Consider the following 13,426-nt stretch of genomic DNA (forward strand, 5'->3'; position numbering starts at 1 on the left):
CATTCCCATTCTTTATATGAAAAAAAAGAAAAAAAAAATAGCTCATAAACTCCCATAAATGTGTTTGCTTTTCTTTAGCTGGCCAGATGACACAACTGGCTAAAAAAAAAAAAAAAGGCATTTTTAATGAAATAGTACAATAAAAAGATTTGTGATAGAACATTCCTCCCATAAAGAAACACCCCGTCACTAAGGAGAATGAGCAAGCACAGGGCTCACATTTGAGAGATCCACACCTGGGGGATTCATACTTCCAACACTGCCAGGCCCCCAGTGGTTTTTGGTGATATCCTCACACCATTCCACACTGGCCTCAGTGTTTTCACAGGGCGTATTGTTGTGCTAAGTTCACTGACTATGTTCGTCACCAGACTGGGGTGTCGATCTGGGTGGTGCTCCCTGCCACTATCTTCAGATCTCGTTTTTTCAGGGCTAGTCAAACCATCTCAGAGTCAGTCTGCTAGGGTATAGTGAGTGGCTAGACCCTTTACTCCATAAGGGCTGTTTAATCACAGCCATCACACCTAACTAACAAAGGCCAGGCAGAGTTCAAGAGTACTACAGAGTACAATCAGACCAAGATTAGGTCATTCCTTCTTGAATTCTGTGTCTGGACAGAGGCCAAAACTTTCTGCTACAAATAGCTATCTAATTTAGGGTTGAAATTCTTTCATAATCCCAATGTCCTCTCTGGATTAGGTGCAGATGAATTTGAGCCAGAAAAGAAAGGTAGGCTAAAGGAGACAAACTCACTGTTTCCCACCCAACCAACCCACATTCCTATCTTTACTATGTATATTTGTCTGCAGCAAAGACTTTATAAATGATACTAAAATGCTTAGAATTCTAAGAAAAGGATAAAAACAGAGTACTTTGTATTATAGTACTTGAATAGTGAATGAAAAATAGAAGTGGGACTTCCTGCTAAATTACTTTAAATTTGTATATACTTTGTATTTATTCATCTGTATACACATTACTTCCTCTGCCACCATCCAACAGAATGTAAGTTCCTTAAGCAGGGAAACTTTTGCTTTTTCTCTTTGTATCTCCAGTGCCTGGAAAATAGCAGGTGCTTAATAAATGCTCATTAAATTGAATTTACTCCAGGTCCTGATTCATTTATCACCCACTGGGAAGATCGTGGATGATAACATCCGTAGTCTGTTTTTTGGAGACTATTTAAAGCCTGAGGCTGATGTAAAAGTCTATGATGAGATTACCGACCTGAAAACTCTCACTTCAGTCATGGAATATTACCTGGAAGAGTTTAATAACATCAGCAAGGCCCCAATGTCATTGGTCATGTTCAGATTTGCCATCGAGCACATTTCTCGGATCTGCCGGGTTCTAAAGCAGGACAATGGCCATCTACTGCTAGTGGGCATTGGGGGGAGCGGGCGACAGAGTGCCTCCAAGTTGTCCACATTCATGAATTCATATGAGTTGTACCAGATTGAGATCACCAAGAACTACACCAACAATGACTGGCGGGACGATATAAAGAAGATTATGCTTCAGGTTGGAGTGACCAGTAAGAGCACAGTATTCCTGTTTGCTGACAATCAAATCAAGGATGAATCATTTGTTGAGGACATCAATATGCTCCTGAACACAGGTGATGTGCCCAATATCTTTCCTGCTGACGAGAAGGCCGACATTGTGGAAAAGATGCAAACAGCAGCCAGGACTGAAGGCAGGAAAATTGATGCCACACCTCTTGCTATGTATACCTTCTTTATTGAGAGGGTGAAAAAAAATCTACACATTGTCCTAGGTAAGAAAAAACACACTCATCCTTCACTTAGGGTCATAAATTTAGAACCAGAAGGAATTTTAGAGGTCAATCCCTCATTTTTCAAATAAGAGAACTGAGGCTCAGAGTGGCTAAAGGGTATGTCCAAGATCATGTAAGTAGTAAGATACAGATACATGTAGGTAGTAAGAAGCAGGATTTAAATCCCAGTTCTTTGATCCCATATTCAACACTCAACTCTCTCTCTCTCTTTCTCTTTCACACACACACACACACACACACACACACACACACACACACACACACTACCTCTTACCTATGTATACCTCTGCCTTTTGACATTTTAATGGAATCCAAAAATCTCTGATAGGTGATACAGTTTCCAAAATTTTGGGTGGGCCTTTCCCATTATGACTCCAGAGTTTCCACGGGATTAGGTTGTTAATTGCTTCTGAACCTTTCCAAAAGTAACAAGGGTATGTATTACTCCATGAGTGCCCTCAAAATTCTGAATTAACCCCTAAGGAAGTCCAATTCTGCCTGGAACTGGAATGAAAGGAACTAACAAAACCTATTCTTTCTAAAAGCCATGAGTCCTATTGGAGATGCTTTCCGTAACCGTCTACGAATGTTCCCTTCTTTGATCAATTGCTGTACCATTGACTGGTTCCAGACTTGGCCAACAGATGCATTAGAGATGGTGGCCAACAAGTTTTTAGAAGATGTGGAGCTCGATGATGACGTTCGAATACAGTATGTATTGGGATGGTTATCTATAAAGGCTTGGGAGTATGACTAATGTTTCCCTCAATAAATGTCTTTCTGACTTGAGTTAGCCAAAGCCAGTGGAGTCAAATAGAGCTACAGATTTTAATGGCCAGCATTATCATAATTTACTTGGATAAAAATAGACACAGTGTGATTGCCATTTATTCTCTGTAGGGTTGTGTCCATGTGCAAGTATTTCCAGGAAAGTGTGAGACATCTCTCGGTAGATTTTTTTGGTACACTACGAAGACACAATTATGTTACTCCAACATCTTATCTTGAATTGATTCTGACCTTCAAAACACTACTAAATAGCAAAAGACATGAGGTGGATATGATGAGGAACCGTTACCTGGTGGGGCTTCAAAAACTTGACTTTGCATCATCACAGGTGAGTTGTCACTGAAAAGAAATAAAGATAGGCTTTCAGCATCTTAGTATGTGTCTGGGCTTCAAATGTAAACAGCTGGCTTATTATAATCGGTAAAAACAAACAAAAAACACAAGCACCAATAACTTTCCCATGACTTAGAGCATTTAGTATTTACTATTTGGTCCTTACCAAATCACATGAGATAATATTTGTTTAAAAAAAATTCTTAGTACAGGGGCAGCTAGGTGGTACAGTGGATAGAACACTGGCCCTGAAGTCAGGAAGTAAAACTCCAGAACAATCAATGGCTTTTCAGAATGTTAAAAATAGAGATATTTAACAAGGATCTAAGACATCTCCAGAGGCCTTGTGATGGAAAATGCTATCCACATCCAAAGAAAGAACTATGGAAGTTGAATTGCTATTTTTTTTCTTTTCTGTTGAGTTTTGTTTCCTCTTTCTGATCGTTCCTCCTATTGGTTTTAATTTTTACTTACAACATCACTAATGTGAAAATCTGTTTAATATGAATGTAAATGTATAGCCTATATCAGATTGTGCACCATCTTTGGGAGGGTGGTAGAGAGGAAGGGGGAGAAAAATTTTAAACTCAAAAGCATATGGAAGTGATTATTGATAAATCAAAATAAATTAATAAAAAATAAAAATAAAAAAATAAAAATAAAAGGGAGGAGAGCATATTTTGAAATGTCAAAAAATGGAGATATTTAAATCTGCTGTTTAAAAGATATTAGGTTGTGGCCATATATAGTTAATCTAAAAATGAGGACAGGAGAAGACTTCACAGATATTCCATCTATTCCCCCATCTGTAAGCATCTTTGATCAGAAAGACAAATATTCCTGACCAACACATTTATTTATAACTAGATCCTTGTTGAAATTGATAGCTGTTCTCCATTTTTTTTTTGTTCAAGTGGTAGGCAAAGTGTCCTTTTAAACCATATTTTTGAGTTCTACTCATCTCCATAGCTTTCTGTTGAACAAGACTCCAGTTCAGAAATACACCGTCTGGTAAGGAATGATCTGCTGCCTTTCCTTACTTTCTGTTTCTCTATTAGGTGGCTGTAATGCAGGTAGAACTAACTGCCCTTCAACCCGAGTTGATCAAGACCTCTGAAGAGACTGAGAAGATGATGATAAAAATTGAAGCAGAGACAGTGGAAGCAGATGCTAAGAAGCTAATGGTTCAGGCAGATGAACAAAAGGCCAATACTGCTGCTGCCATTGCACAAGCTATTAAGGTACAGGTTTTCCATTGCATAATTGCTAAGACCAAGTCCCTCATGGAAGTCTCAGTTATGACACAAGAAGTAGGTGGGCAACAGGCCATTTTAGGGATTGGATTTTTCTCAGTCACATCCTTACATTTGGATACTTGGATGGGTCTATGATTGAGCTTGATGTAGGTATTCTCTCCCACTGATACAGATCACAACCAATCCATACCTGTCCATCCTATGGAACGCTTGTCCATGTTCTCTCATATATATGCCAAAGGGTATCCACCCAACATGCTAAGTTACCTTCCTCTAGAGAAGAGAGTCTTCATCTTGTGGATCCCATTGGTTGACTAGAGAAACCTATAGAAAAGGGGTGTCCTAAAGCTAGCTTGATCTGTTACATTTTCAGTGTGAGCATTTACATCTCAGGAATCAACAAATTCTACAAATTAGGACTTGATTTATTGTTTTGTTGGTTGTCTGTGCTTAAGAAAGTGATGGAGAAAATGTTAATAATGCAGATAAAGTTTAAAAGTGTAGAGTATGTACATTTTCTTAAGAGAGTCAGTTATTAAACATTTACCAGCACACCCATAGGAATCCCCCTCTCTTGCTGTGTAGTCAGCCTATGTTTTCTTCTGGTCATACATTTCCCTGATCACCTCCTTTATACTTCTCAAATAACAGAAGGCAAATGCTATTTATAATAATATTTTGAGTTTTTAAATGCCTTATATATTTTGAAGCCCTTTTAAATACAAGTTATCTTCTGTTTTTTTGTAACTATCCCTTGAGGCAGTGTGTTGTAATGGATGGAGAGCCTCGGAGCCAGGAAGACCTGGGGTCAAGTTCCTCCTCTGAGGACACATACTGGCTATGTCACCCTGGGCGAGTCATTTAATCCCTCAGTGTTTCAGCCAGTGGTGTCAAACTCAAGTAGAAATGGGGGCCACTATACCATACATAAGGATCACTGTGGACTACATATTAATTTAGAAAAACACATATTAACATTACCTATGTTTTATTGTATTTTTATTTACTTTGTTAAATATTTCCCAATTAGATTTTAATCTGGTATAGGCAACATTAACGAGTGTTGTGAGCCTCATGCAGGCCTATGGACAACCAAGTTTGACTCCTCTGTTCTAGGCAACTCTCTAAGACTAATACTATAGGGAATTTCCTCATCTGGGAATTCCCTATAGCAATGAAATCACAGGTCAAGTCCCTGTCCCTTTTTAGATGAAGAAACAGGCTCCAAGATAGAAAGGACTAGCCTAAGGTCACCCAGCTACTTAAAGAAGGAAAAGTCTGGACTAGAACCCAGGTCTTCTAATATTCAGTTCAATGTTCCTTTAATTGTAGTGAAAGAAGAATTGACTGACATCCTTAAGGTGGAAGTTTTACAAAGGCAAAATGTGATAGGCATTTAATTTCATAAATGAGGCAACAATAGGAAATTATTCTGAAAAATATAGGCTGGAGCTAGGTTGTAGAAGACCACAAGTCTAAGGCTTGAAGGGTTTGTATTTTATCTTGAATGTAATGTGGAAGGTCTTTGAATAGAAAAAGTGAAACAAATGATTAGATTTTTGTTTTAGGAAGATAGATTGTTTTTGCAAGTTTGTGTAGGGTGGATTAGGGAAAGGAGAGATGGGAAGTAAAGAAACCAGTTAGGAAGCTATTGCTAGTCTCTGTAAGAGTTGAAAAGGTTTTGAATTGAGTATGGTTATCGAAATGTAGAGGAGTGACCTTATGTGTTGTTGTTGTTATTGTTGTTGACCTTATATAGTATAAATAAGACTTAACAAATGATTAGATATGGGGGCAGCGAAGAGAGAAGTGTCAAGGATGACTCTAAACTTATGAATTTGAGTGACTGGGAAGATGGTAGTGACCTCAATCCTCTTCAGTATTTAATAGCATCTACTATGTGCCAGGCACTACACTAAGCCCTTTACAAATATTATCTCATGTGATGTTCACAACAGCACTGTAAAGTTGTAGGTGTTGTTATCATTCCCATTTTACAGTTGAAGAAACTGAGGCAGATAGAGGTTAAATGATTTGCCCAGGGTCAGAAAGCTAGAAAGTTCAAATCCTAAGACTGGATTTGAGCTCAGGTCTCACTCACTCCAGGCCCAGTGCTCTGTCCATCATCCCACTTTGCTGCCTAGACCTAGATGAGTTTAGGAAAGAAGATTATTTCTGTTTTTAAACATGTTCTAATTAAATTGCTAGTAGGAAAGACAAATAGAAATTTCTAGCAGGTAGCTCATGGTGGGGGACTGAAATTCAAGAGAGATATTGGGGCAAGATAGATTTGGGAGTCAAACTGCATAGAGATGATAATTGAGCCCAGATAAAAGCACCAAGGTAGAATGCTTGGAAGGTGTCTAAAAGAGGGTCTAGGACAGCGCTTTGGGGGACACAGCTTGCTATTAAAGGAGCTTTGTGAAAGATAAATATCCTTTCACTAAGTTAGGGCATTTGTGGTGACTAGGAAGAAAAAGGACATACAAATTAAAGAGTGGAGGTGGCAGTCACAGTGGACTTAAACCTTAGCACAAGGTATGCTGGGAAAATGCCCCGGCCTCTCTACTTCTCCTACTTCCTGTGCATTCGATGTAGGCCTTTAGTTTTGAGTACAAAGGATGAAATCTAGAACTACTGCTATATGCAAGATTTGGGGAGTGACAATCAGGAAGCAAATTAGGAGGCAGCCATGTTTAGCCAAGAGTGATGGACTCTGAAGTCAGCTAAGAACTGGATTCAAACCCACCTCTGACACTATCTGTATGACTCTGGATATGCCACTTACTTTTTCTGAGCCTCAGTTTCCTAATCTGTTCAAACAGGGGATAATACCTATAAAGCATACATCAAAGAGTTGTTGTGATTCTATAATGAGATAGTCTATGTAAAGAGCACATGGCAAAATTTAAAGCACTATACAAATGTCAGTTATTATTAGCAGTCCATAATCATGATCTGAAATGGGACCAGCATCGCTTCTAAGAGTCAACCACTTTGAAAGAAACATGGACCTCAGGCCCTTTTGGGCTTACCCTCATTGGTTTTTGTATCTTGGGCTCAAAGAGGGTCCTTTTAAAATCATTTAGGAAGTAAGCCCAACATTCTTTTCTGCTCACACTCTTTGCAGAGGTAAGGATTTTTGGGTGTGAAACACAGCATGTAGTGTCAGACTTTTTCTAAAATGTTGTTTAGTTTTGGTGAACTGTTTTTCCTTTTTGTTTTTATTCTTTGTTAGAAAAGATGGCTCTCAGGAGGCAGGGCCTAGAAGGGCTAAATTGGGAAACATGGATGATGTAAAAACAAAAGGTATCAATAAAAAGGTTTTAAAAAAAAAATAAAGTGAGGCTGAACTGAGAATAGGATTATCTCTAGTCCTTTCCCTTTTAGAAATGGAGCAGAGGTTTAATCTGTCCATTGGCTAGTAGTTGCTTCATATTTTCAGAGGAAGATGGCACAGCCAGGTTTTTGTTTTTGTGTTTTTTTGTTTGTTTGTTTGGTGCTCACAGGGGACTGGGATAACTTAAGGCCACTGTAATCCAAAAGCTTTGTTGTAGCCAACAGCTTTGACCTCCTGCCCTACCAAACACTGTGTCAGGGCTGCCCACAGGAGAAATGTGATATCTACGTCTTCCTGCTGTTTACCTTCTGGAGGACATGCTGAAGAATATTAGAATGCTCAAGGAAGGCAGAAAAAGAAGAGGAGTAGAATAACTTGTACTATCTACCCGCTGGATGATGAGCCCCTGAAATAATTGTAACTGCCCGGTCCCCTTTCCATGACATTTATTGACTGAACAAGCACTACATGGCCCATGTTCTGGTGGGGAGTGTCCCTTGGCAGAGAAGACCTCTGCCTGATTTTCACCACAAATCCCTAAACAGTAATCCTCTCTTATTGAGAGTGGCATCATTGGAGTGATAATGGCATCACTGCATCCAATTTAAGGCTGTAATGATTGACCCACAGGGGCAGGCCAGCAAGTGGGTCAAAAATATGGAGAAATCCAATAAACTCTCTGTAATCAAGCTTTCTGATAACAACTATGTGAGGGTAACTCATTCCTGTTAAGAGTTCTTTTAAGCCTTAACCTGGAGTCTATGAACTTTTATTTTTTTAAAAAAATATTTTAATAACTATTTAAATATATTTTATTTCTTTTATAAGCCTATTTGAGTTTCATGAATTTAAAAACATTATTCTGAAGAGGGATCCATGGGCTTCTTTGGATTGCTAAAAGGGTACTGACAAAAAATGGTGAAGAACCCCTTGCTATGAGGATGGTACAGTATGGCATCACCCCTGTAGAGCTAACCATTTCTACTCCTGTGCTTTACAGGATGAGTGTGAGGGTGACCTGGCAGAGGTCATGCCAGCACTGGAGGCTGCCCTTGCTGCATTGGATACCCTGAATGCCTCAGATATCACCATGGTAAAGTCAATGCAGAACCCTCCTGGCCCTGTCAAACTTGTCATGGAGAGTATCTGTGTCATGAAAGGACTGAGACCAGAGAGGAAACCTGATCTGAGTGGTAGTGGTAAGCTCCCCATTCTTCCTCCCTGTATCTTTGAAAAGCCCTGAAAATTCTGTAGCCCATGTGGCATGAACACACAACCAAATCACCTCCAGGGAAGGACTTGTTTAACAGCACATTAACGGAGCTAGAAACTAAGGTCTTAATTGAATAGAAACAGAAAAGCTGATCTTGAAATCAGTTCTCCCTTTCAGTCATTTAACTAATCAACCAAATCAACCAATCAAAAAACATTTATTTCCTAAGAGTAAAAATTTTCTCAAGGGAGGTATAGCTTCCTGACTTTGAGGATATTAAAATTAAGACAGGGAGGATAAGTATAGATAGAAATAGTATTGCATATAGACAACAGGACAAGCATGAAGATTAAAAAGTATGTGAGAGAACAGAGAGAGACCACATCTGAATAGTTCTAGAAACATAGCAGTATTAAGACCTTTATTTTCACTCTATTTAAAAAATAGATTAAGTTTAAACTTTAAGACCAGTTTCTTGGAGTTGAGTACATACGTGAAGAATAGAATGGGTAACAGATCCAACAAAGCTAGTAATATCTCTTTTATATGTAATCTCTGAAAACTAGCATCAAAAGTCTCTTGCCACCGCCGTAGGAAATCTCAACAATCGCTCTAATTTACAGAATATCTAGGATTTTGCTTACCTGAATTGTCATTTTGTGGTCTCTCTTCAAATCTTTTTGAGATTTCTCCTCTTTGAGTAAATGAAGATTCAACACTGTGAGAAATTTCTTTTGGCTGTAGCAATTCTCAATGGCCATCTGCTATGTTACTGAGGGGTTGTACTGGGAAAGATATTCCTCTCAGTCAAAATTGTGAAATGTTGAAGTAATCTGACTTCACATAAAAAAATGTTTTAAACTTTTTATTTTTAGACAAACTTTAAAAGTATTTACAACACTGTGAATTAAACTGGCTCTTAACTTTTCATTGACAATGAATGATTTACATAATAGGTACTCAATTAATACTTCTTGTACTAAACAGGTAAGATGATAGAAGACTACTGGGGTACATCTAGGAAGGTCCTTGGGGATCTGAAATTCTTGGAGAGTTTGAAGACCTATGATAAAGATAATATCCCTCCCTTGATCATGAAGAGGATCCGAGAAAGATTCATTGACCACCCAGACTTCCAGCCAGCAGTCATTAAGAATGTATCATCAGCTTGTGAGGGCTTGTGCAAGTGGGTGAGGGCCATGGAAGTATATGATCGAGTGGCCAAAGTGGTGGCCCCCAAGAGGGAAAGATTGAAAGTGGCAGAAGGGAAGCTGGATGAACAGATGTCAAAGTTAAATCTAAAACGAGGAGAGTTGAAGCTGGTGGAAGATCGTCTTCAAGCCTTGAATGATGAATTTGAGGCCATGAACTTGAAGAAAAAGGCATTAGAAGACAATATTGAACTCTGCTCCCAGAAGTTAGTCCGGGCAGAGAAACTGATCAGTGGCCTTGGGGGAGAGAAAGACCGATGGACAGAAGCTGCCCGGCTATTGGGGATTCGTTATACTAACCTAACAGGGGATGTATTGCTGTCCTCAGGCACTGTGGCTTATCTGGGGGCCTTTACAGTAGATTATCGCACTGACTGCCAAAAGCAATGGCTAGAGTATTGCAAGGCAGGAAAGATCCCAGGCTCTAATGACTTCAGTCTTAGTAACACCTTAGGAGATCCTGTAAAAATTCAAGCCTGGCAGATTGCTGGACTACCCATAGACTCTTTTTCCATTGATAATGGCATCATTGTGTCCAATTCAAGACGATGGGCTTTAATGATTGATCCACAGGGGCAGGCCAATAAGTGGGTCAAAAATATGGAGAAATCCAATAAACTCTCTGTAATCAAGCTTTCTGATGATAACTATGTGAGGGTACTGGAAAATGCTATTCAATTTGGCACTCCAGTCTTACTAGAAAACATTGGAGAAGAGCTGGATGCTTTCATTGAGCCCATCTTACTCAAGTCAACATTCAAACAGCAAGGGGTAGAGTACATGAGATTAGGTGAAAATATTATTGAATACTCGAGAGATTTTAAACTTTATATTACAACCCGTTTGAGAAATCCCCATTATCTCCCTGAAATAGCTGTGAAAGTCTGTCTCCTCAACTTTATGATCACTCCTCTGGGTCTCCAAGATCAACTTCTTGGTATTGTTGCTGCCAAGGAAAAGCCAGAGCTAGAAGAGAAGAAGAACCAATTGATTATTGAAAGTGCTGACAACAAGAAGCAGCTGAAAGAGATAGAAGATAAGATCTTAGAGGTCCTCTCCAAGTCTGAAGGCAACATTTTAGAGGATGAAACTGCCATTAAAATTCTGTCTTCTTCTAAAGTGCTGTCTGAAGAAATCTCTGAGAAGCAGAAAATTGCCTCAGTGACAGAAACACAGATTGATGATACAAGGATGGGCTACAAGCCGGTGGCTGTTCATTCTTCCACTGTCTTCTTTTGTATTTCTGACTTGGCTAACATTGAACCAATGTACCAATATTCTCTGACCTGGTTCATCAACTTGTATGTACAGTCCCTGGCCCATAGCCAGAAGAGTGAGGACTTGGAACATCGTATAGGGAACATCATTGACCACTTCACAATAAGTATTTACAACAACGTCTGTCGTTCCCTGTTTGAGAAGGACAAGCTACTTTTCTCTCTCCTCCTGACTATTGGGATCATGAAAAGGAAAGGTGAAATTAATGATGAAGTCTGGCGCTTTCTTCTGACAGGAGGTGTAGCTCTTAATAACCCCTATCCCAATCCAGCTCCTGAATGGTTGTCTGAAAAGTCATGGGCTGAGATTGTCCGTGCATCCCAGCTGCCCACTCTTGGAGGTCTGAAAGAGGATGTGGAAAGCTATGTTTTGGACTGGAAGGGGATCTATGATTCTGCCAAGCCCCATGAAGAACCATTCCCTAGGAACTGGGAAGTTCTTTATGGATTAGATCGTTTGGTGGTTCTCCGATGTCTGCGACCTGACAAAATTGTTCCAGCTGCCCAGGACTTCATTGTTTATAACATGGGAAAGACATACATTGAACCACCTACATTTGACCTTCAGGGATCCTACAATGATTCTAACAGCTGTGCTCCATTGATTTTTGTGTTGTCTCCAGGTGCTGACCCAATGGCAGGTGAGGAAGCCAAGATTAGGTGGTAAAAAATAAATTTTGCATTCAAGTTGATAACAAAAAAATAGTTCTTTTGCACTTGCCATTAGAAGAGAGTTCTACACAGTTAATCTCTATTTTCAGGATTTTTGAGTATTCCTTTTATATCTCTAAGTGGGATATTTAGGAAAGAAATTCAAGAGGAAAACCAAGGAATAATAAAGAGAATTAGGTAAGGGTCAGAGTATTCAATATAATTATATACATTATAATCACAGAAGCTGGATTGAATTGTTACAATTACACATGTGCTGTACTGAGCACTCAGAAGAGGGAAACTTAAAATCTGAACATTTCTATATATAGGAGAAAAAGCAACAGAGGCTTTAACATTAAACACAGGTTTAACATTAAACACATGATACTGATATCTCAGCATAAAGGCTTATTACTAATTACTTTTGAATACTTTTATATATATTATTATAGAGTATGTAGTTATCAAAAGATAGAGGGAATTGTTGACTTTAGCCCTTGAGATGATCATACCAAGAGTAGCTTTCTCTGTGAGAGTTAGGTGAAACTATTTTCTGAAGAGCTTTTTATCTTGTTGACACCATGGGGAGAATTTTTTTGAACTCTTTTCACAAGGTGCTGGAATTTTAATTTACGTCATTGCTTTCATGGGATCATTTTAAACTCCGCAGAGTCATCCTGGTCTCTTCTAAAAACTCCATTGGCTCTGCTCACAGGTCTGCTCAAGTTCGCAGATGATCTTGGCATGGGAGGTAGCAGCATTCAAACGATCTCCCTTGGCCAGGGCCAGGGCCCCATTGCTGCCAATATGATTAACAGAGCCATCACTGAGGGCACCTGGGTGGTCTTACAGAACTGCCATCTAGCAACCAGCTGGATGCCTACTTTGGAGAAGATATGTGAGGAAGTGATTATTCCTGAGAACACCAATCCAGCCTTCCGGTAAGAATCTACCCGGATAGTTTCCTATTTCTTTGTTTAACCCTTATTTGTGCAGGTCCCTTTTTTATTTTTATTTTTGAAATGCCATGAAGTAAAAATGAAACAAAATAAAACATGTTGATTCACATAAATAATCCAATTGTCAGTTCCTATTATCTTAGTTTGCCCAGTTTCTGCATGACAGAATCATAGAATCTTAGAGTCTAAAGCGAGAAAATATCCACATTCCCTCTTCTGTGAGTCAGCGAGGTGGTGCAGCGGCTAGGGTTAGACTTGGAGTCAGGGAGACCTGAGTTCAAATCTTAGCTCAGACATTTGCTAACTTCATGACCCTGGGCAAGTCACTTAACCTCCATTACCTCAGTTTCCTAATTGGAAAAATAGGGATAATAGCCTTTTCCTCCTTGTCGTGAGGAACAACTGAGATTACGTATGTAAATCAAACCTTAAAGCATTATATAAATACTACCTATTATTATTAGAAGACTGCTAATTCAGTGGTTTCTAACCTTTTCAAGTATGAGGACCCATTTTTAGTGTCAAAAATTTTCATGAAATTCTATATGATAGTAGTTGTACTATTAGTATCCATTAATTGAGAAAATGCATAATGA

The 13,426-nt window shown here is 39.0% G+C and overlaps 1 protein-coding gene across 1 annotated transcript in view; it reads left to right on the plus strand.

Moving 5' to 3' along the window:
• Positions 1 to 13,426, plus strand: part of LOC114052003 (dynein heavy chain 3, axonemal-like) — a 176,229-nt gene that overhangs the window by 142,450 nt on the left and 20,353 nt on the right. Inside the window, exons 47-53 of the mRNA XM_027874411.1 lie at positions 1,111 to 1,777; positions 2,344 to 2,509; positions 2,699 to 2,915; positions 3,979 to 4,161; positions 8,517 to 8,715; positions 9,717 to 11,858; positions 12,587 to 12,812. Of these exons, the coding sequence (XP_027730212.1) occupies positions 1,111 to 1,777; positions 2,344 to 2,509; positions 2,699 to 2,915; positions 3,979 to 4,161; positions 8,517 to 8,715; positions 9,717 to 11,858; positions 12,587 to 12,812 (3,800 nt within the window). The remainder of the gene's footprint in view (positions 1 to 1,110; positions 1,778 to 2,343; positions 2,510 to 2,698; positions 2,916 to 3,978; positions 4,162 to 8,516; positions 8,716 to 9,716; positions 11,859 to 12,586; positions 12,813 to 13,426) is intronic.

This window comes from Vombatus ursinus, unplaced genomic scaffold (assembly GCF_900497805.2).
Source record: "Vombatus ursinus unplaced genomic scaffold, bare-nosed wombat genome assembly UNPS02014807.1, whole genome shotgun sequence".
Taxonomy (NCBI): domain Eukaryota; kingdom Metazoa; phylum Chordata; class Mammalia; order Diprotodontia; family Vombatidae; genus Vombatus; species Vombatus ursinus.